Raw genomic sequence first — 22,057 nt, 5'->3', positions numbered from 1 at the left:
TGAAATAGCCTTAAAACAGAGTTATTTATTTTAGAAACAAAGATCTTTGGAGATCCCACCTCAGAACACAAGTCTGCTTCAGCCAAACGCCAAGTGGGATCTAAAGCACTCAAGGAAGTACATCATTATATATACCTTAAGATAACACCGGTTGCTAGTCTCAACACCTTTACATGAAAGCGAGAGGGGAGGGGTGGTGTATCAGTGTCTTCTCCTGTCGGTCAGAGTGACTTGAGATATGGTGTCCTTCTCCTAATATGCATGATACCTCTGTCTCCCTCAGAGTGTGCAGTCCTGAGACAAACAACTAGTTCTACATGATTATAACATTATTAATTATACCATTAATAATATAGCATAAAACATATAGCATAAAACAGAATAAGGCATGTTAAACATTTTTTTAATCCACAATTCCCCCTTTTGATCTCTATTAAGAGATCACTTACGAATGTCAATTTCAAACTCTCTGATGACCCTATCCTGTTCGTCCTCCCCATCAGAGTCCATCTTTTGCAACAACGGCATCATGTGCCTTGGAACAGGGGCGCTACCCTTCTCTACTGTGGCTGTGATGAATCTAACAGTGAGAGCTCGAATACAGGGTACACAACAACATCCTCAAGCAACTAAAATTCCCACAAAAGTAGCAATAGAGACCATAAGTGACAAAATTAAACCACTGACCAAACATATTTGTCATCCACTCCTCCAGAGGTTACTATCTTTGTATCCTGTGGAGATTTGTATTATGTCTAGGGGTTTTAGTGTGGTATAATCAATAGCTACAATGTCATTGGATGAGATGTCAGGGGTAGGTGTGGGTTTGTGGCTCTAAAGCAAATGTGGTGTTGTCAGTGGATTCACACAAGAGTAATATTAAAGTTACAATCAGCACGGCCAGCAGGCTGAGTCCTGCTAGCCATTTAGCATTACCATACATCACACTTCTCTTTTCTTTACCCTGTCAATGGTTTGAAGTTGATTATGCAACAGTTTACACTTAAAATAGCAAAGATACAACATTAAATGAATTATGACTCAATTCTAGCAGCCACGAGGCTGCACAACTTATCCCGTTTATAGTCTGGTATGACCGCACAGCGAGAGTTTTATTAGAGCAAGAGCGAAAGCCACACATACAATAAACCAACAAACAATAAAGAAAGATAACTGACAGTCGGACATCTTTACATGCTATCTAAACTTCTTGAATTCTCAAATCATACCGTTTCACCATCGGATTTCGTCCAACGTATATGTAATATAGAAAAGCCCAATTGGAAAGTTTATCTGCCACCCACAAGTGTTGGTAATATACCTGAATGAGAAGATTTTAATCAACTCTGTTCTCTGTATGAGTGATACCACCTGCTTGGTCAATTTGTTTTGTTCTCTGATTATTATATTCATAGGTTTCAGAGGTGTCTGTTTTGGAGGTTGGTGGCTTGGCACGCCACATGCAGGAGAGGAGCGCTATTTCACCTCCTCCCGTGACGTCTTCTCTTCTGTTCTTCAGTGCCAGGGGTAGACTGCCCTGTCACCTAGTCAGCACACGGGGATTATTCTGCCCCTTTGTGTGTGTGACTCACGGCCGACCCAGCCGGGTCGGTGTTTGCTGCCTGGAGGTCCTGGTGGACCTCGAAGAGGGACCGCTGCGGTTCTTCCGCTGCTGCACACTGGCTCCAGTGGTACCAGGTGTCTCCTTTACCCTTCAGTCGGACTGCATGCGAAGTTCTCTCCACCACCTGAAACGGTCCAGTCCACCTTGGTTCCGACCACTTGCGTTTGATTACCCGCAACAGGACCCAATTCACCTCTGGTGACGAAGCCTCGTGCGCCCCCTCGTGTCGGTCCGTGACCTGTTTGGCAAAAGCTGAACCGAAAGCCTGCAGTTCTTTAAAATATGCTCTTGTGGTCAGGTTTTGTTTGTGTTCACCAATCCCAATCAATTTTGTCATGGGACCTGGAAAAGCTCTCCCTGTTTGTAGCTCATGAGGAGAGAACCCTGTGCTCCGGTTAATGGAGCTTTGAATGGACATGAGTACCAGGGGTAGTGCACATATTTTTGCCAATTTGTGCTTAACTGTTTGATTCATTCTTTCAACCTTGCCCTGTGATTGCGGGTGGTAAACAGTGCCAAATGAATGTTTCAGCCCTAGCATTGCCTCCACCTGCTGGAGGTCTTGATTTTTGAAGTGAGTCCCATTGTCTGATCGAATTTTCTCTGGGAACCCATGTCGAGGAATGTAGTGATTAATCAGAAACTTAATCACTGACTTGTTATCCTCCCTTTTTGTTGGCCACGCCTCCGGCCACTCTGTATACACATCCACACACATCAACATATCTGTACCCTCTTACAGCGGTTATCATATCTGTGTAATCTATGATAATTTCTTTCCCTGGTCATACTTCGAGAGGATACTTACCCTGTTCGAGTTTGATGGTCGGTCTGGCATTGTACTTGGTGCAAAGTTCACATGTTCTTACCCAGTGTTTTACCATATCTTTCAAGTGAGGATGCCACTAGTTCTCCAGGTTTCTCAGCATCTGTGCCGCTCCCACTTGTCCTACTCCATGCGCCTCCTCTAGCGCTGTTTTTCTCATGCCTGGGGTAGAATAAGACGTCCATCCGGACTCCTCCACAGTCCTCCCACCTCCGTAGCTCCTCGGGCTTTCCAGAGCGTTTTCTCCTGTGGTGAGACCCCCTTTTGCAATCTTATAATGTCAATTAGTTCTGGTTCAGTTCCATCTCTTCTTCTGAACACATTAGTTCTCGTTTAACCTGATACCCAACCGCCATCTTTGCTGCATGATCTGCTGCATTGTTCCCTCATTTCTGCCTCGTGTTTGATGGATTTGTTTATTGCAGTTATGTACATTAGCGCTGTTTTTTCTCCCCCTTTTTTCTGGAACAGAATGCCATTAACAACTGCTTCTGTTTCAGAAACATCAAGGCAGAATGGCAACGTGTAGTCTGGTAAGGCCAATTCAGTGGCAGTAGCCAATTTTTGGAGACATCCCTGCTCCTTTCTGGAAGATCGCTCTGCCTAGGAATAAAACCTGTTTCCTAGATATCTGTAATTTGGCTTTACTTACCTTAAACCCTTTTCTGGCTAAGTGTTGCAGGACAGAGCTGGTTGCTGTAAGACAGACAGTAGCTGTGGGCGCCGCCAGGAAGAGACCATGTACATACTGAATGAGTGTGGTGTTGTCTGGCAGAATGCAGTCACTTAAAGCCTATATGAGGACCTGATTGAACAGCCATGGTGACAGTGTGAACCCTTGTGGTAGCCTGGTGTACCCCAGCTGTCGACCCTTGTAGGTAAATGAAAAAAATGTCACAGCACTCTTCTGCTAATGGGAGACAAAAGAATGCATTAGCCAGATCAATGCATGTAAACCATGAATGAGATGAATCCAGATTAGTCAGAGCCACATATGGATCAGGCACGGGCACCGTAGTAGTAGAAAGGATGTTATTAATGGTTTTGAGGTCATGCGCCATTCTGTATTTACCTGTCCCTTTCTTTTCTACTGGCAGGATAGGGGTGTTCCATGCAGAGTGTGAGGGTTAGCCATGTCGCATGTCAATCAATGTGATATGTCTTAGCTTAGTAGTGAAGATGAGGGATTTGTGTGAGTGTCCAATCAGTCTGAGCCAGAGTGTGTTTAACCACACCTCCCAGTTCTTTTGCCATGATGTTTAGGATGTAATGCTAGTGAGACGTGAGGAACCGCCTCTTCTGACAATCTAGTTGATCTGCTGCGCGTGTGACCGCTGCTGCAACTCCCTCTGGAGCCACATATATGTTGGTGGAGTGTATTCGCCAACTTTTACCTTGTAGCTGTTCTTGGAACCCGTCTTGATACCACTCAGTTTGCAGTCTGTCATAGAAGAGGGTCACGTGGGCTGGGTCAGGAGGAGAGATGTAGGGCTCGAGCAGTGAGAGCCAGGGTTTCCACTGCAGGTAGGCCGAGAGGATGCCGTTGTGCTCAGGCGTTTCAGGTTGCAACAGAGCCCAGTAGATGTCCGCATACTGCTCTTCCACAGACTGGAGGAGGTATTGCCCTGTGGTTCTCAGCTGGCAATGTCACTATGAGTCTGTCCAGGCTACACAGTGTGGACGCCCCCAGTTTGATGAGGAGATCTCTCCCCAATAGATTGACTTTATAGACAGCACTGGGTCTGCTGTCGTGGTCTCTCTGTGGTGTGTTCCCCACTCTTCCCAGTCATCCCAGTTCACCATGGGATACTGGATACTGTAGGTGCTGCTTGGTGATTGAGTGCCTGCGTCAGGCCTGGGCGTGGTGGATCACCTCGACCTCGGCCCTTTGCGGTATACTGGAACAGTCTTTCACCCAGTGTCTTGGTTTGTTGCAGTAGTAGCACACGTTTCCTCCCGGCTGTCCCTTTGGCGGTCCGCCCCTTCCCCCACGTCCTCTCGTCCATTCTCCTCCCCACTGTGGCCAGCCCCCGGAGCCTCCTCCTCTGCCGTATGGTGGGTATCTCGGGCAGCTTTTTTTCTATTCAAGAGGGAACAGGAAACAAATCAGGAGTATCATTATTCTCAGCAGTGACCATTACCTTCACAGCTTCACTTTTTTCTATTCTCTTTTTGTCATTTACCTTCTTTGTCTGGCCTCGTTCAGTTGTAGCTTCAGTAATTGACCCTGAAGCTCTTTAATAGTGTCCTGCTCCTTTTGCTGTTCATCTTGTGCTCAAGTGAGGTGATACACTAAATGTTTTTTTCTCTAACTTCCTCTGGAACACCCTCTAACACCGCCTGTCTGTACCATTCCCTTTGTACCCCTTTTGGCCCTGGGTGGACACCTGTGTGTTTGAGCCACGTGTCCTTACATTTATCTAGGAACTCGCATGGGTGCTGCTCAGGCGCCCACTGTAATTTTGGAACCATTGCAACGTTGGGCAATGGATACTTCTCTGTCATTGCTTTGCCTATGTCAGTGCTTACCCTAGTGAATTGTGTGTTATCAGGAGCGCGTCTCGTATTAGCCTCCTCCTAAATCTCCCTCAGGTCATGCATCCAGCTGCCACCGCTCTAAAGTCTCCAAGCGCCAGAGTCTGTCCTGCAGTAAGACTATCTAAGTTGTTTAACTACAATCCTCTGCCTTCTGCCACTGGGGCATTTTATCAACTATTGCTTGCACATCACCTAGTCCAAATGATTTGTATTTGACTCCCTAGCTGGTGGTGATTAAGGGGAAAATTATCGTAGTTGAGTGTGTGTGTTATTTCAAGGTCATAGGGTGTTTATGCTGCTCATGGGAGCTTCATCCTCGCCTGGTAGGAGTGTGTGTACGGTGTGTACTATTCTATCGATGGCCTTGTCTTGGCAGTGCGCAATATTCTGACACTGCTGATTCGTTATCTGTCTGTTCTAGTGACTGTGTTGAGACTGACGCTTTATCTAACACTCATTTGGCTGCAGAGGCGGTGGGTGTTGGGTATGGTATACTTACGAAAAGTTGTCCTTTCTCTATTTTCTCTGTTGGGTACATTCCTTGAGGCGACTCACTCGGTGCAGTGGAGGAGCGTAGGGTGGGGGTCGGACCGGTGTGTTGGCCTCCTTCTTCTCGCTTTTCCGCTCTTCTTTCTTCTCTTTGATGATCGGCACCCTGCCACCAGACCGCCAACTCGGACCATTCTCTCCTCTCCTCCTCATATGCTTTCCCTTCCTTCCTCCATTTTCCTTTTTTTTCAATAAACTTGCTGCTTCTTCCTGCCTCCTGGCTTCTATTTTTTAGCCTTCGACTCTGCTACCTTTTCCCATAACATCCCTCCCAAGGACACTCTGTCCTTTAACTCTTTCCCTGTCTCCTTTATTCATTTTTCTACTTTCTTTTTTTACCCCCTCCATTTTCTTCTCCTTTTCTTTCTCTTCAGTAACCCCTGTCCCTGCCAGTATTATATTTTCTAGTTGTGCTGACAGAGGTTTCCACTGACCCTCAGGTCCACAACCTCCGTCATGTAACTCCTTATTAAACTCACCCTCCATCCTGAAAAAATGTTATACCAATCTATTAATTAATTAAGTAATTAATTAACCAATAGTTTATTAAAATCTAAATTCAGCTGTCAGCCGGTGTGTATGAGGTCCACCCAAACCACAAGTCTTATTCAGTGAGCAGAGCAAAACAGCCAGTCAGTTTGTATGGAGTTCACCCGAGCAACTGACCCTTGTGACAAAAACCGGCCACTTCCGTTGGCACCGTGAGGTTTCCGCGGCTCAGCCAGCTTTCGTTGACACCGTGAGGTTTCCGCTGTCTGTTTTGAACAGTTTTGTCACGACACTGTTGTAATGCTCTGCACTTAAGACACCGCTGAATTCTATTATTTATCTATTTTATCCCCAATTACCCAGACATGTCACACATACACACAATATCACATTTATTCAATACTCACCAACTCTGGAACTTTTATCCTTTCAGCTTTTAAGGAGACGCCGCTCCTAGGGACTCTAACCCAATATTTGAAGAGACACCGCTCTTCTAACTCAGAATTCGGGGGTCCTCACCTCCCCGGGACTCTAACCCAGCTGCCTCCTTGGCTCCGTCCCCTCGTCAGAGGACGGTGGGGTCCGCCACGACCAAGGACAAGATCTACAATTGATCTTTTAACCTCTTTTTTCTTTTCTTTTTTTTTTGTTCCAGTTCCTTACTTTGTTTTTCACTCATTCACACTTTATTTTTTTTATTTTTTTTTTTATCCTCTGAATTTTCAACAGACTCTGAATTTGGAAACTTCACACTTGCAGACACAGATTGCCTTCTTATTTAAGAGTATTCAATATGCAGAATTCGTTACAACAGGTTTCTGCTTTACTTTTGTTTTAGGTCGACCACAGCGCTGTGTCCTCGGTGTGCAGTTTGGTTTTAGGTCAGATCAAAAAACTCCTCACATCCCGGACGAGCCCCCAAAATTGTTGAAGCCCACTTGCTTCCCCGAGTAGGTTGATGTGAGAGAGTTAAAACAGAGTCGTTGAAATAGCCTTAAAACAGAGTTATTTATTTTAGAAACAAAGATCTTTGGAGATCCCACCTCAGAACACAAGTCTGCTTCAGCCAAACGCCAAGTGGGATCTAAAGCACTCAAGGAAGTACATCATTATATATACCTTAAGATAACACCGGTTGCTAGTCTCAACACCTTTACATGAAAGCGAGAGGGGAGGGGTGGTGTATCAGTGTCTTCTCCTGTCGGTCAGAGTGACTTGAGATATGGTGTCCTTCTCCTAATATGCATGATACCTCTGTCTCCCTCAGAGTGTGCAGTCCTGAGACAAACAACTAGTTCTACATGATTATAACATTATTAATTATACCATTAATAATATAGCATAAAACATATAGCATAAAACAGAATAAGGCATGTTAAACATTTTTTTAATCCACATTACCCATGTTTGTTTTCACAGAACGTGTTCCTGAATAAAGTTTCAATACCATATTTCAAAACAATATGAGTTTGGCATTTCCCACGCATGCCAGCTGTCAGTGAAGGCTTGCGTCTGCGCTTGCAGTGGTTCCATGGTGTAATGGTTAGCACTCTGGACTCTGAATCCAGCGATCCGAGTTCAAATCTCGGTGGGACCTGATTTTAAGATATCAACATCTGAATAAGACCTCAAGAGCTGACTAATTACATATTATCAATTACGAAAATCAGTCACTATGCTCGATGAGAAAATCCTCTGATAAAATGTCGCTCGTACACAGTAATTGTAACTGTAATCTTTAACCTACATTAACCTAGTCGGAAAAGTTTTTTCAGTGCATACGCACTAATACCTACAACTCAGATGACTTGACAATACTGTTGTATGTAGATCTAGGGAAGGGTGGGGTTGGGTGTCATCGGGTGCGTACCGGCACCTGAGTGTTCGCATTAACAACAAACTGGACTAGTTGGACAACACTAGTTTCCTGTACAAGAAGGGACAAAGTCGCCTACACCTGCTGAGGAGACCGAGGTTCTTTGCAGTGTGCAGTTTTTACTTTGTTTGTTTGGGTTTTTTTTTTTTTTTACAGTCGTTTATATTTATTAGACGTTTTTTTCTTGTCCTACTTAATGACGGCTGCTGTAACGACAGAATTTCCCCTTAGAGATCAGTTAATTCTTATCTTATCATGCCTTATCTTATCTTATCTTATCTTTAGATTAGGTATCAATTTTCAACATAAAACTGCAAAACAGCTCACCTGTAGGGTCTTAACTGCCTTTGAGAACCTTGAAACTTCTACAGCTTTTGTCCATTTTGACTCAGAAACTCAACAACAGTAAGAATTTCATACATCCAACAACGGATATGAAGATGACAATTATAGAAATGTAGAGAGTAAAGTGGGAAGATACAAAAAGCACAATTTAAAATGCCATTTATATTAAGCCGACCATCTGTGCAAGTAGTTTAGTTTCAGTTTCAAAACCTTAGGTGTGGTTTGGCATGTCCCATCCACACCACGTGTCAGTGAATGCAGCGTGGAGCGGCGCATATCCTGGTTCCATGGTGTAATGGTTAGCACTCTGGACTCTGAATCCAGCGATCCGAGTTCAAATCTCGGTGGGACCTGCTTTTAAAACATCCATATCTGAATAATACCTGGACACCTGACTATTAAGCATCGCCATGATACCAAAAATTGGAATGCTGTAAAACATAAACAAGAAAGGAATGTGATCATTTGCAAAGCAACTGTTCAAGACAATGATGTTCCTGATCTCCTTTAGTAAAAACTTTTACACAATAATGCAGAGCCCCTATAAGAGGGTTAAAAGAGTGAACGTTTAAACTTTTCTGATCTAAATGAACTACTATTGTTAGAGTGAATTTGCTTTCTGTGATACCAGAAAAGAAAGGAGAAGAAGAAAAAAAGGGGACTGGTGAGTACTTTAGATCCAAACAATAATGTCCTTACAAACTTTTTCACTCAGTTTGTCTTTCAAAACCTTGGTGTGGTCATCCCACCCACACCAGTTGAATGCAGTGTGAAACCAGCTCTTTCGTGGTTCCATGGTGTAATGGTTAGCACTCTGGACTCTGAATCCAGCGATCCGAGTTCAAATCTCGGTGGGACCTAGCTTTTAAACATCAATATCTGAATAATACCTGGACAGCCGGCTAATCAAATATCATCACTCAAGATGCTTTTTGTAAGCAACTGAATCACTTAACATAAATGGTTAGGTTGGTCTGTAAATAATTTCTGATGAGGTGCAAAAAATTGATATTCATTTTAAGTTTTTACTGATCACTTTTAAAGCACCAAGTTATATAACAGAGTTGTTGACCCTCTATGAGCCAGTCTGAAGCCTGAGATCCTCGGGTGGAGCCCTTCTGGTTGTTCCAAAGTCGAGGTTAAAGACTAATGGTGACCAGGCTTTTGCTGTCAGAGCCCCTTGGCTTCGGAACGACCTGCCTGAGGAGATAAGGCTTGCAAGGTAAGTGGCTTCTTTTAAATCACTTCTCAAAACCCATTTTTAGAGTCTGGCTTTTATGTGTTGTTGTCTTTTTACTGTCCCCTTTACCTTATTGGTTTTAAATTGTGTTTTGTTGGGGATTTTTTTTTTGTTTTAAATTGTGCATTTCTTATATTTATTGTTAATCCTTTTTTAAATTTCATTTGATGTTCTTTAACTTTTCATCTTAAATCTTCAACCTTGTTTTTTCACTATTTTGTTTATTGCCTTCTATTTGTTTACAGTTTATGGGTTTTGTTTTTAAGCACTTTGGGAACCTGTTTTGAATTAAAGGTGCTATATAAATAAAGTTGTTGTCATCATTATTATTACTGTAATGTTTAATTTTTTTGTTTTCTAGGTGCATGAGATGTGTTAGGCTGTTGCATTTCGATGGAATTCAACTTTTTAAATTCTTCTGAAGGTCAGCGAGCATGCATGTCTTTGCTATGCCGAGTTTTGACATGCCGCCAGGGATCAGCTGCAGTCTCACAGACTTCATGACACACCCACTTTAGTATACGACACGCCCCTCCAGAGATCTTTTGAATGACACCGGAAGTAACCCCCACTTTAGTTTGAGACGGAAGAGGGACCGAGAGTCGAAGTGTTTAGCTTGAACGCGTGGTGAACTTTCAACGTTGTAAAATTTCGATTTTCCACCCTCATCACCACCAACGAAGCCTTCTACAGTTTCATCTCCGTTCCAGACTGAAAGATGTTTAACAGACAGACCAGCCTGTGGATGGGTGATGTATGTTTTAAGCCTCTGTTTCTTTCAGTGAACGTTAGCTTAGCTACGCGTGCTTGTTGCTGGCTCCTTTAACGTTACGTTAGCCCCGACATGTGACCCTCAGCCATAAAATGTCAGGCTAACCTCTGTTTTAAGGTATTACATTTGTACAACTGGGCCTAACACATTCAGTGATAGAATTACTAGCCAACATTGGTGGTCAGATAATTCACCAAACACTCCCTACCAAAGAAGTTCCATATTGTCGTGTCCCGCTAAGCTAACCGTATATAGCAGCCGTTAGCCGTTTCTTGGTACTAGCTTATCGTTAAACATAGATTCGAACACTGTTATATAAAATTGTTCCGTGACTTATTAATTAACATCACACATTAAATGAGAGGCTACCTGAGCGATTTACAGACGTCACCCAACTTGAATTAGACAAAGATTTGAGTTGAGCTGGATGAAGAATCTCCAGTCAGAAAAACAACTGTAGCGTTTCTAGGGCCTGGCGGCGCATGGGGACTTAATTGACATAACGCGTTACAAAACTGTTAGTCAGCTCTGCTTATAGAACTTGAAACTAACATCTGACAGTCATTATGCATGCCTATTTTGGACTGACATTGTAGCTATGGAGAGATTGTGAATACAACCTTACAAGTATGTCTCTGAAGGTAACTACTTAGCAATACTGGTAACGTCAGTAGACTAATACATTCGCCTACCTCAGCCTTCCCACAGTGCGTGTCTCATATAGAGTCTTAATAGCTCTTGATAAGAGTTGTCACCTATGTATGTGAGCGGGACAAACACCAGTAAGTCAACCCTGACACCGGCTATGAGTTTTAGTAGTTATACCTTTATGACAATTTAAAATGTCTGAATAAAAATCGCTTCTTCCATGCTGTAGAGCTGCTTGTGTTGCATCAACCAGTGTTGGAAAAGACTGCTAACCAGTCTTGTTGGTCATTATTTTGAACTTGGACTTTGGTTTCTGATTTGAATTGAATGTGTTGCTGTAAAAATTTCTTTTCACATTTCTTTAGTTGGACCCATACATGGATGAGAACTTCATCAAACAGGCCTTCAGTGCTATGGGAGAATCGCCGTTTGGAGTCAAGATCATCACTCACAGGATAACAGGGTGAGATATACAGCGGTGTCTGTGCTAAAGCTGTGAAGACAGCCAGTAGAATATTAGACCAGATAGCAGATAGGTTTTTCCACATAGCAATGTTTAGTAGAGAAGGAAACCTTGACTGTAAGTGTTACATATTGACTTACCTCCACTATAAACTACTACAGGATGTTTGGCAGGAAGTTGTCGATCTGGCAGTACCTGAACCGTACAGGTTACATTGTGCCAGTTATTAAATGCTGCAGCTTCTCAAGAAAAGTCTTGTCTGTGGTGTTCATGGGATGGCTAGGAGGTGTTTAGTGATGCTTGTTAATGAGCAAAATGAAAGGAAAGATGTTGCAATAACTGTGTTTTAATAAAATATATATTCATATATGGTGGAAATGCAAAACAGATTTAGGGTTTATCGTTGTGAAAACAAACTGAGCTGAACCGGACTGCTTGGAGGAATCAGAGATTAAACAGGTACACCAGGTGTTGTTTGATCTTTAACTAAAATGTGACAGCAGGTTTGAGGGCAAAACGACTTGTGTGTCTTTTGGACTGTTCATGTAATTGTTGTTGCTATTGCATGTACAGAAGATACTTTCTGTCTGCGTGTCCATAACATGTTTGTCCTCTTGTGCAGTGGTTCAGCGGGATACTGCTTTGTGGAACTGGCAGATGAAGCAAGTGTTGACCGCTGTGTCCAAAGACTCAACGGAAAACTGGTTCCTGGATCAAACCCGGTCAGTTCTATGGTGTAATTGCAAAATACTTACTCAAATATCTGTAAAATCTTTACTGCAATATAAAAATGTTTCTCCATCAGTATATAAATAAATACTATTGACAATTTAATAGTGCCTTCCTTTTTTCCCCCAGTACTAGTTATGTTGTCAAACAGTATTTAATTGTTGTTTTTGACTGTGGATGGTGGAGCTCAACTAGCATTGGTCTTCCTTTGTTACAGCAGTAACTCAGTAGTGTTGAATGTTTGTAAGCCATTATATATGAGGTTTTCATTTTTTGTAAACACTTCATCATCTTGTTTATTCATTGGCTAAATGTGCCAGTTGTTAATCTCGCTCCCACTATTGTGCAATCCCAGGGAATTTAACCAAAACAGAAACAACTGTAAACATCATTTGCAGATACCGTGACATGAAACTATATTTTGTTTAGGCCGCAGTGACAGCAGGTCAACTCAAAGAGGCCATATTGTACGAATTTTGTCAGATTCATACCTTAAGGGGACATTTAGGATAAGTCTAGGTGCTTTAACCCTCACTGTTTCGTTGTGTTGTCATATTCCCACCAATATAAAATTAATTAACTGGGAAATTAAATCCTCAGATCCCAGGAGATAAAAACTATGTTGGTTGTTGTAGCCAACAACAGAGAACTTGACATGCATCTTGGAGAAAACAATATTTTCTCTCATAAAACATTGCAGACATTTCTCATACACACACAAAGTTCTTAATCACGCAAAGGGAAAATCCAAAAAGCATAATATGGTCTCTTTAAGGCTCTGATCTAGAACACAAAAATGCCAGCTTGAAACTTGTCTAAGTCTCAAGTGGTATGTGAAGTTGTGAGCTTTTGCTGCTTGCTAGTGAATTTGAAATGTGAGCTGGCCAAGCTACTGGGCTCCCCTGTCCACCAGCCTGTACCTGCTGCTGAAGGTGGCTGAGAGGCTGCTTGTACATGAATGTACTTTGTTTGAAGCTGGTGAATAGAGTCTCTGGTAGGAACTAACTGAGGAATGGGCTAAAGGCTGTTCTGGGTGGTGGAGGTATGTAAACCTAAATAACGAACATAATAACTCCACTCTTTATTTCCAGCAATATCAGTGCTATACTACACGTCTTTGGTGTTTGAGATTGGCTTAGTGTGTGTGTTTTCTCTCCCCTTGTCCAGCCCCGGAAGTTTAAGCTAAACTATGCCACCTATGGCAAACGGCCAGAAGCGGGGTAAGATATGATTCTCATTCAGCTTGTGCATGTTACTTGTACTGCTTTATGTTAAAAAAAAAACGCTCCACTTTTTTCTAAGTCGGGCTAAACCTTTTGTCTTTAATCTACAAATGCATTTGGACGAAGTAATTTATCCTTCAGTGAAATGCTCCTTTTTCTAACAATGTTTCAGATTCTTTAAAATGGTAAAATGTTGAAGATGTGGTGAGGTTAGTTCACAGTATGTTTATGAAAGTAGAAGGTCCCATCCTGTCTGTCATGGAGGCTAAGACTGGGCCTGTCTGAAATCATTAACACAGTACAAATAAGATTTTCTTCAGACATATTGCAGCATAGTAAATTTGAGGGGAAAATACATATAATTTTTCCATCTGTACACCACAAACTGCTGCAATGTGAAAAAGGTTGTGTAAAGCAGTTTGGATCTCCAGAGGGAGAGGTGTGAATATCCTGATCAAAGCTTTTATTGCTTTCAGGCCGGAGTTCTCAGTGTTTGTGGGCGACTTGGCCTCTGAGGTGGACGACTTCCAACTGCACCAAGTTTTCAAGAAGTACCTTTCCTGCAAGGGAGCCAAAGTGGTCACCGACCAGTACGGATACTCCAGGTATGTCAGCTCATAGAGATCGACTGATGTGGCTTCAGGAATGTTAAAATGATCCAGTCAGATGATTTCTTGAACTGCGTATTCGTTTAATTTTCTAGTTTGAATACAATTGTAAGAAATATATAAAAATATGTGCTGGTTTCAGTGGTGTGATGTTTATTTAGCTAGCAGTGCTGTAGACGTTGACCACCAATACATCTTCATCTATTTTCGAAAAAGGCTGAACAAATGTTTTCTTACCGTCTTATGCTAAAACTATTGTTTTCCCCATATAGGCTAAGCAAGAGCAACTCACAATTCAAGTGATGCTACCTCATGTTAAAAGTAAAACAACAAGTTTCAGTTCTACCATAATAATACCCATTATATATTCTGTTTCTCATTATAAGTGGCTATTAACTGCCAAGTATGGAGTGTGTGGTGGTTCGGAGGGGAGATGTAACTGCCGTTTGACTTGCAGAGGTTACGGTTTTGTCAAGTTTGGAGAGGAAAGCGAACAAAAGAAGGCGATCGAAGAGTGCCAGGGTACGATGCTGGGTGGGAAGCCGCTCAGGCTCAGTATCGCTGTGGCAAAAAGGTAAGACCTGACAAAGAAACATGTTAGAATATCCAGTGTTATGACTGTGTCTGTTGTTCAGGTATCTTGGTGGTCTTGATGTATCTTATTCCTGCTCTTGTTATGGCACGCAGTGCACATATGGAATCGTATAACATCTTTAACACTACACCGTTTTGTGTAGTGTATCATGTTATTACATGCATGTGCTCGGAGGAGGTGTAAAGGTGTAGATTTGGCCGGGGGGGCTGAGAAAATCATTGTGACTTGGTGGCTGGCTTGATGAACATTTGATTTGTCCCTGCTGCACCACTTGTTCTACAGTACCCTTGAGACATCTCTGTAGGTGTGCACACAGAGACGTTGTCCATGTACACACATGCTGAATTAGGTGTGTCTCAGGACGGGGAATTCGGAGGGTTCGCTCATTTCCTATGTTAATCTCTTGAAAATATGGAGCAGACTGATCAGTCTGGGCTGCCCCAAATGCTAACTGAAGTGTGTCTTACTGTGCAGAAAATAGTCCCCAACAAATTCGACATTTCCTCCTAAACCTCAGAGAGCAGCTGTCTGAGGAAGTTACTGAGCACATTTACATCTTGAGTAAGAACAAATGAGCTTGCAGTTGAGGGCAACAGAGAATTTAGAGAATTTGAAAAGCACTTAGACAGGTTAAAGCATGCTTGCATCTTTGAGTGGGCTTTGTTAGTAATAGTTGAAGTAAAGAATGTTAGCAGCTGTTTTTGTTAACAAGCTGCTATGCTCATGATGTTGTTTTAATTCGAGCATTTGATATTTGCACACATGTACAGGATAAGAAAGTGTTAACTGGTTTGTCAGATGCATGGCCAGTGAAATATTTCCTCTTTTAATTGTACACAATAAGATGAGATGATGAGACTTCAGCTCAGCACAGCAATTTGACCGCTTCAGAAATAAATCCAGACATAAAGTGGTTGGGTTTGCAAATTAGAAGGCTGGACTGTCGGGGCTCTGAGTGTCGTTCTAGTTTTATTGTCACACTTTTTCTATGCTTAAGTTTTCTGAGTTCATATCCATTCTACACCTTTTAAATCAGATTCCATTGAGGGTCATAAACTTACACCTTTAAAGGTTTTAAAATCACAACTGACTAATTTTGACGACACTAGAAGTGTACATACTTACACACACTCTCTTTTATTTCATAATTGAGCAGAATTATTCAAAGTGTCATAGTGTTCACCAAATTGCCAACTCAAATGTTGATGAAACTTTGTTGTGTGTCTTGTGATGCAGCCAGAAGATGAGCAGCTACCATGGGGGCCAGGGTCAGAATTACCACAGCAGCTACAACCAGTCACAGTCCAATTACTACGGCAGCAATAATAGCGGAGCTCAGGGGGGTTACTACTCTCAGTGGGGTGGCTATGACCAATACAGTGGCTACAACAGTGGCTATAACAGCAGCTATAACACTGGCTACAACAGTGGCTACAACTACAACTATGGGGCCTATGGATACCCCCCACCAGGCCACATGATGCCACCACCTCCCATGGGGATGCCACCCATGTCCACTGACATGTCTGGAGCTGTAGAGGTAAGGGATATACTTTGAGTGGTGCTTAAAGTAATACCAGGGTTCCTTCTGGATTTTTCATTCATGTGACTCACGTTTTACATGTGGTTTTCTTCAGTCTTTGAGAAATGACTCTGTGTTTACTGTCCTTCTTTAGCAGGGCCAGGAGGAGAGCGGGGCCATTGAGGAAGACAACATGGAAGGTATTTTTTGTTTTTGTTTGTGTTTTTTAAAAACCTTGAAAATGTTCTTGTGTTTTTCTCCTGTTATCACACAGGAAATGTTGTTAGCTTGACAGTAGACACATTCTTATGTTGTCTGTTTCCACCTTGAAGTCTCTGACTTTTTAATGAAAAAAATTCCAAATTCACCTAGTTATGAGTATTACATATCTAATGATAATAAATGTGAAAGACCTGACAGAAGTGGAGCACCTCACAGATAATGACGTGACAAATCCACATGTTCAGGGTGTTCTGGTGCCACAAAAGGGTCCTGGCTGTTATTTATCTGGGTAGCTAATGACATTTTACTGTATCTGCAGCGTCATTAGCCTTAGCCTTTGTCCCCTGTTTGTGTGCACAAATGTACAGGATGCCAGACATTGCAGATGTGTACAAATCATTACTTGGTTGTATTTTACAGAGCCCATTCCTGAGTGTGACGTGGAGCAGTGGAACAAGGATTTTATGCAGCGCAGCGAGGAACTCTACGACGCCATGATGAACTGTCACTGGGAACCTCTGGACTCCGTTAATTCCCCCATCCCTTCCCTCTCCTGATAATTCTCATCCTTCTGATGGCTCTGTAAACCTTAAATAATTCAGTTTTTTCTGATTTTGTACTACCCACAAGTCTGTCACAATATGACACCACATTGACACTTTCAAAAGGGCAACTTCACTGTCTCAGCATCTTATTTAAAGCTCAGAGTACATTCACATGTACACAAATATTCACTTGATTTTAATGTTTACCATGTTGGTAATATTCAAAAAGTAGTTCAACGGTGAAGTTACTGAGTAGTGTATACAGTGAACTCTTGCATAAGTTTGGGATGAGATGCAGCCTTCTCTGCTGCTGACTGGCTCACAGTAGCTGTAGCAAACTGAATGTTGTGAATATTTTCATATTTGACAATGTCACTGAGGAACAAATTCTACTGTCATTTACTTTTGTTGACACCAGCAAAAGCTAACTTTGCTCATTGAATATGGCCCTGTTGAATCAGAGTTTCTCTTCTGAGAACAAAAGTTGCAACTATGCCTTAACTATCATTGGCCATGTACTTCTTTTCAGTCTAGGATGATTATTGTTAGAATTACTTTGTATATACAGAATATTGGTCTTTCTTGTCTTGTCCATTTTTTTAATGAAGGATTTTTTAAATTTTTCTGACAGATTTAATGAACATTATCTGAGCAGAAGTTCAAGTATGGGAAGATAATATCGAGTTTATCCAGTAATCAACTACAAAGGTAATTTATCACTGTTTTCCACACAGTGTCTTTCTTTGTGTCTTTCTATATAGTAGACAAATGGTACAACCTCCCGACACTTTTGAGCGCTGTGAAACTGCATGTAATTATTTTGTGAGGTTGGCAGTTGATTTGCTGTTATCAGATGTCAAGGCACCGTTTATCCTCTGCTGTCTGATGGACAATGTTTTGTATATTTCTTTCTTGAGACGTTTTATGAATAAAACAAATCTAGGAGGAAAGCAGTTTTCTGTTTTTCTTTTCACTTGGAGGTGACAGGTGTTTTAGCCTTTGATACTGCCTTTGAAAATAGTTGCTGTTTCTTTGTTTTAATTTTATTAAGATATGTAGTAGTTCTGAGGAAGCCCGCATTAGTTTCAACTTCATAGGTGTCATTGTGCCATGAACTGTTTTTTCAGCTGCAACGTTAGAAACAAAAGGCACAGTTTGCATGTCGTAATATTATTAATCTACAAAGCTATGGGCTGGAAAACATGGCCTTTGGATGTGCAATGTGTTTTCTATGCTGTCTAATGAGACTAAGATTACAGCCAGGCTATCGGCTTTGTGAGGTAGTACTTTGAAACAGCAGTGCTACTGGACACTCTCTACAACATATTTACCTTATACCACTATGTTTAGCATGCTCACTGCCTCATTATATGTAGCTTATTTTCATTGCTAACATACGCTAATTAGCACTAAAAGAAGTGTAGAAATTAAAATTCTGACCTGCAAAGCTAATGACCACGTCATCCTCTGTATTTTGAGTAAGTTGCATTTGTTCGAACCTAAACTAAGATGGTGAACGGTAATTAAACATCAACGTGTGTTAGCATTAGGATTGTGAGGATGATGTTAGCATTTAGCTCAAGCTCTGCTGTGTCAGCCTCACACAACTGTTAGCGGGGCTGTAGAGGCTTGTGTACCTCTGAACATCCTCGCACAGTGAACGAGAAAGAACACCTTGAGAATACCTGTGTTAAAAGAACAAGGACCAAGTGAAAGGTAAGTGAATTGTAAGTTTTAATCACTATTTGCAGTCTTAGAACATGGCAAACTAACCCTAAGATGCTTTCAGACAGTGATCTTTCTCATACAGATCCCAGCTGATATGACCAGCTGATAGAGAAGCATACTGTATGGATGTTTCACAGCATCTGACAGCCATTTTTAGATTTTCATCTTGTTAGTGGGCTGAATTGGAGGCTTTCCTTACACAAGTTTTCTGTTTTTGAAATGTTGGGTTGGTTTTAGTTAGTTATTGGCATGTCAAATCCACATCAAATTACTTGAGTTGCTCCTTTTTTCTCTGCATTATAAACAAAATCAAACCTTTAGACTTGATAAAGTCTGACATTCTCTGGCTGTTGTCTTGAATTTGTGTCTCATGGAATCTCTCCTGTTGTCCACTGTGACTCCTTGCTTTTTTTGAAACTACAGCACGTGTTAGTTGCATTGACATACATTACGATAACGTGTTTGGTGTACAGATACATTTTTGAAAGCACACTGTCCATTTGTTTGTTCAAAGTTCCAGCAGGATTTCTTGTCTTACTGCACAGGTTTCATGTTTGTAACAGAATCTTCAGTCATCCACTGCAACAACCACCAGCTAATGGTTTCACTAAAGCATCAGTCAGTGTTAAAATTCAGATGTATTTATTTAATTGCAGTGATTGTGACTCAGGTTAGCATCCTCTGCTTCAGTACACCTGGTTTTGGTGTTGAGTAGTCCCAGTCCAGGCCTCCCAGGGCAGCACCAACTGGGCCCCAGGCGGTACCAGCCCTGGTACAGTCCTCTCCAGCTCAGACAGCCCAAAGCGCCCCCCAACAGCTGTGTGGGGAACTGAGGGAAGTAAGCTAAGAGACAGAGCAGCAGAAAGATCCAGAGTCCAAGCAGGAGAACACAGAACAGGAAGAGGATTCTGAGAGGGGCATCTGAGATCCCGCCCAGACTCAAATAAGGGCCAAACACTGCTGTTTCTTCAGCTAACAGCAGACAGCATAGACAGAGGAGGAAAACATCCTCTGAAACTTCATACCCCCTCCACACCAGCCCAGCTTTGAGGCACATAGACTTACTCTCCCCTTCTCGTAACACCAACAGAGGCTGCCCATTGGTGACCTCTGGTCCAGTGAGTAAAGGCTCATAGCAGCTTCCTGTGGCATTCTCCAGAAGGTCCAGGAGTTTACAGAAACCGAGCCACAATCCGCCAGCCATCCCGAGTCGGGAGAGGTGACGTATGGAGAGAGACAGGGAGCGACGGATGGAGAAGGAAAGGAGGAAGACGAAGGAGCCTACAAAGATGCAGGTCCAGCCCCAACCAGAGCGCAAGAACATCCTGGAAGAAGGGAAAGAGATGTGTGAACAGTTTTAGAAGTAAAATGAAAGACTGCAGGGGAGAGGAAGTGATGGGAGGATATTATATATATATATCAATTCGATTTTGTCATGGTGGTGTAGCAGTTAAACATCAGAACATAACTACCACATTAAGATAAGGTAAGATTTTATTGATCCCTCTTGGGGAAATTTAATCATTATATCAGCCAACATTTAACAGGACGAGACAATGCAAAAGAATAAGAAATTCTTAAAATCTAATATGTATATTATAAATATTATAAAATCTAATTAATATATATATATATATATATATATATATATATAATTATCAAAAATACAAGTTGTTAAAAAGTATATTCAATTTGTGTAGGTGATATATACATATATACAGTTGAGGTAAGGAGGGATGGTGGATAAAGTTCTTTCCAAAGTGAAAGAGGTAATAGTGGAAGAACTTCAAAATGCATCAATGTCGTGTTTACAGCTTACTCTGCTGCCCCCAAGTGGCCAAACAAAAAATATCTATTAACAATGAAAATTCAGGCATTATATGCTCACTACCAATTCCATGGAAGGTAAGGTAAAGTTTCTTAAAACATCCTTAGCAACCAAAGAAGCTGGGGACTTCTTTTAAAACATTAAAAAAAACAGGTTGTGTGTTAGCCACCACACTATTAGCGTGCACCCCATATGAAGTGGGCACACAAGCTCAAACATGCATGCATGCGCCTCTAGATGAGATGATAACCGCAGATTCTATGAGTATAGGTATAACCTTACATAGAACAACTTCAGTAACTGCTTAAAAGGATGTAAATACCATATTCTCAAATCAGATCTTTTTTAATTGTAAAATTTAAATTGTTCAGTGTGAACAGAATGTAAACAGGAAGCAGCCTCACCTGTAGAGGAAGTGACTTCTCTTGGCAAAGACGCTGTGCTGGGAGACCCAGAGGCTCAGCGCAGGGCCGAACATCACCACTGCTGACAGCAGAAGGTGGAAGTGCTGCCGGAACACGGTGTTACCCAGGAATCCGGCAGCCAGGTCTGTTAGGACCACCAGCACCTTGTTGAGGAACATCTGGACCCAGAACCGAACCTCTGACCTGCTCTCAACTTAATATTTCTAAGTGCTAATGGACTGCTGCTAGTTCTGAATGCAGCAGGTTTGTGTAGATTATCGACTTTAGACTAAACAGCTTGCACTGTTTCATGTGATAATTCTGTAATCCTGTGTACGCACGTTAAGATGCTAGCTGATGATGTGAACTACCTCTGTTGCATATGGGAAAAATTCAGCATTGATGCAGTTACTGTAGTCAGCAAATCAGTACAAATGAAACAATGTCTTTCAAGGCTTGAAGTTGGATCATTGGTGCAGGGATGGAAGATAAATCCAGATCCAGATCTAAAGATGGTGGTTATGTACGTCAAAGTAGCTTAAGTCCAATGTTCGGCATCCGTGTGTGCTGCAGAATGTACTCTGTAACATGAATGAAACAACAGCTGACCTCAAGCATTCCACAGACTGAAAATATGTGCACGATGTGAAATCCACCAGCGAAACACCGCAGTGTTTTCCTTTTTTCACTCTTAGCATTGAAGGCTTCAAAAATGCAACCAAACCACGTAACTGTTGCTTGGCTGGTTTTTCTTGCAGTTGCAGGAAGATAAGTTGAGCTTCAGTCCTCACTGACCTTGTACAGTATGTTTCCCATGTGTCTTCTTCCCGTATTCCTCTTGCTGTGCAGTGATTGTCAGTTCTGCAGAAATGTGATGGCCGCCAACGTATCCCAGTCAACTGTGTTCACTCCTGTGTCCCCGAGAGAAGTCCAAGAGTTGAAGCTTCAGAATACCTCTGCTGTTCTCCACGGTACCTGCAGATCCTCTGCTCTTCTCTGAGGCACACCCTCTCCGACACACATAAATGTTCTCGCCCTGTCATATGCCTCCTGGGCCTTGAAGGTGTCACATTGCTCCTACTGAGATGACTGAAAGGTTGAACCAGTGACACTGATTCCTTGGTGTTAACATGTGTTTCACAGGGTGCTGACTAATTTAACCTTAATTGCCAGTAGAGTCAGAGGCTGTGAGTGAGCTGAGCAGCACCAGCAGAACCAGTGCCACAGAAAAATCATGACTTTGTGTGTCAGCAATGGTGTGAAATGTAAGATTGGATGCAATG

The 22,057-nt window shown here is 42.0% G+C and overlaps 2 protein-coding genes and 3 non-coding genes across 6 annotated transcripts; 4 read left to right on the top strand and 1 right to left on the bottom strand.

Annotated features, from left to right (window-relative positions):
• Positions 1-7,551: 7,551 nt before the first annotated feature.
• Positions 7,552-7,623, top strand: trnaq-cug. The gene has a single exon. It is a non-coding gene; the product is annotated as a tRNA-Gln (tRNA).
• A 905-nt stretch (positions 7,624-8,528) lies between these two features.
• On the top strand, positions 8,529-8,600 carry trnaq-cug. Its single transcript has one exon. It is a non-coding gene; the product is annotated as a tRNA-Gln (tRNA).
• Positions 8,601-9,035: 435 nt separating this feature from the next.
• On the top strand, positions 9,036-9,107 carry trnaq-cug. The gene has a single exon. It is a non-coding gene; the product is annotated as a tRNA-Gln (tRNA).
• Positions 9,108-10,050: 943 nt separating this feature from the next.
• Positions 10,051-17,764, top strand: trnau1apb (tRNA selenocysteine 1 associated protein 1b). 2 transcript variants are annotated; one of them, XM_046407763.1, is made up of 9 exons: positions 10,051-10,241; positions 11,273-11,370; positions 11,993-12,092; positions 13,267-13,319; positions 13,799-13,927; positions 14,388-14,504; positions 15,762-16,065; positions 16,205-16,247; positions 16,690-17,764. In XM_046407763.1, exons 1-9 carry the CDS (start codon positions 10,206-10,208, stop codon positions 16,824-16,826), a joined length of 1,017 nt encoding a protein of 338 aa, XP_046263719.1. In that variant the 5' UTR covers positions 10,051-10,205; the 3' UTR covers positions 16,827-17,764. The 2 variants fall into 2 exon arrangements, with proteins under 2 accessions (XP_046263719.1, XP_046263718.1); XM_046407762.1 differs by having other exon boundaries at positions 16,202-16,247.
• A 1,153-nt stretch (positions 17,765-18,917) lies between these two features.
• Positions 18,918-21,753, bottom strand: fitm1l (fat storage inducing transmembrane protein 1, like). Its single transcript, XM_046407768.1, has 3 exons — positions 21,570-21,753; positions 20,775-21,355; positions 18,918-19,867 (listed from the first exon to the last, which is right to left on the bottom strand). The coding sequence occupies exons 2-3, from the start codon at positions 20,951-20,953 to the stop codon at positions 19,189-19,191; spliced, it is 858 nt and encodes a 285-aa protein (XP_046263724.1). The 5' UTR covers positions 20,954-21,355; positions 21,570-21,753; the 3' UTR covers positions 18,918-19,188.
• Between the last annotated feature and the right edge of the window lie 304 nt (positions 21,754-22,057).

This window comes from Scatophagus argus, chromosome 13, assembly GCF_020382885.2.
Source record: "Scatophagus argus isolate fScaArg1 chromosome 13, fScaArg1.pri, whole genome shotgun sequence".
NCBI lineage: Eukaryota > Metazoa > Chordata > Actinopteri > Scatophagidae > Scatophagus > Scatophagus argus.
Note: the sequence above shows the minus strand (reverse complement) of the source record. Positions and strands in the feature narration are given on the sequence as shown.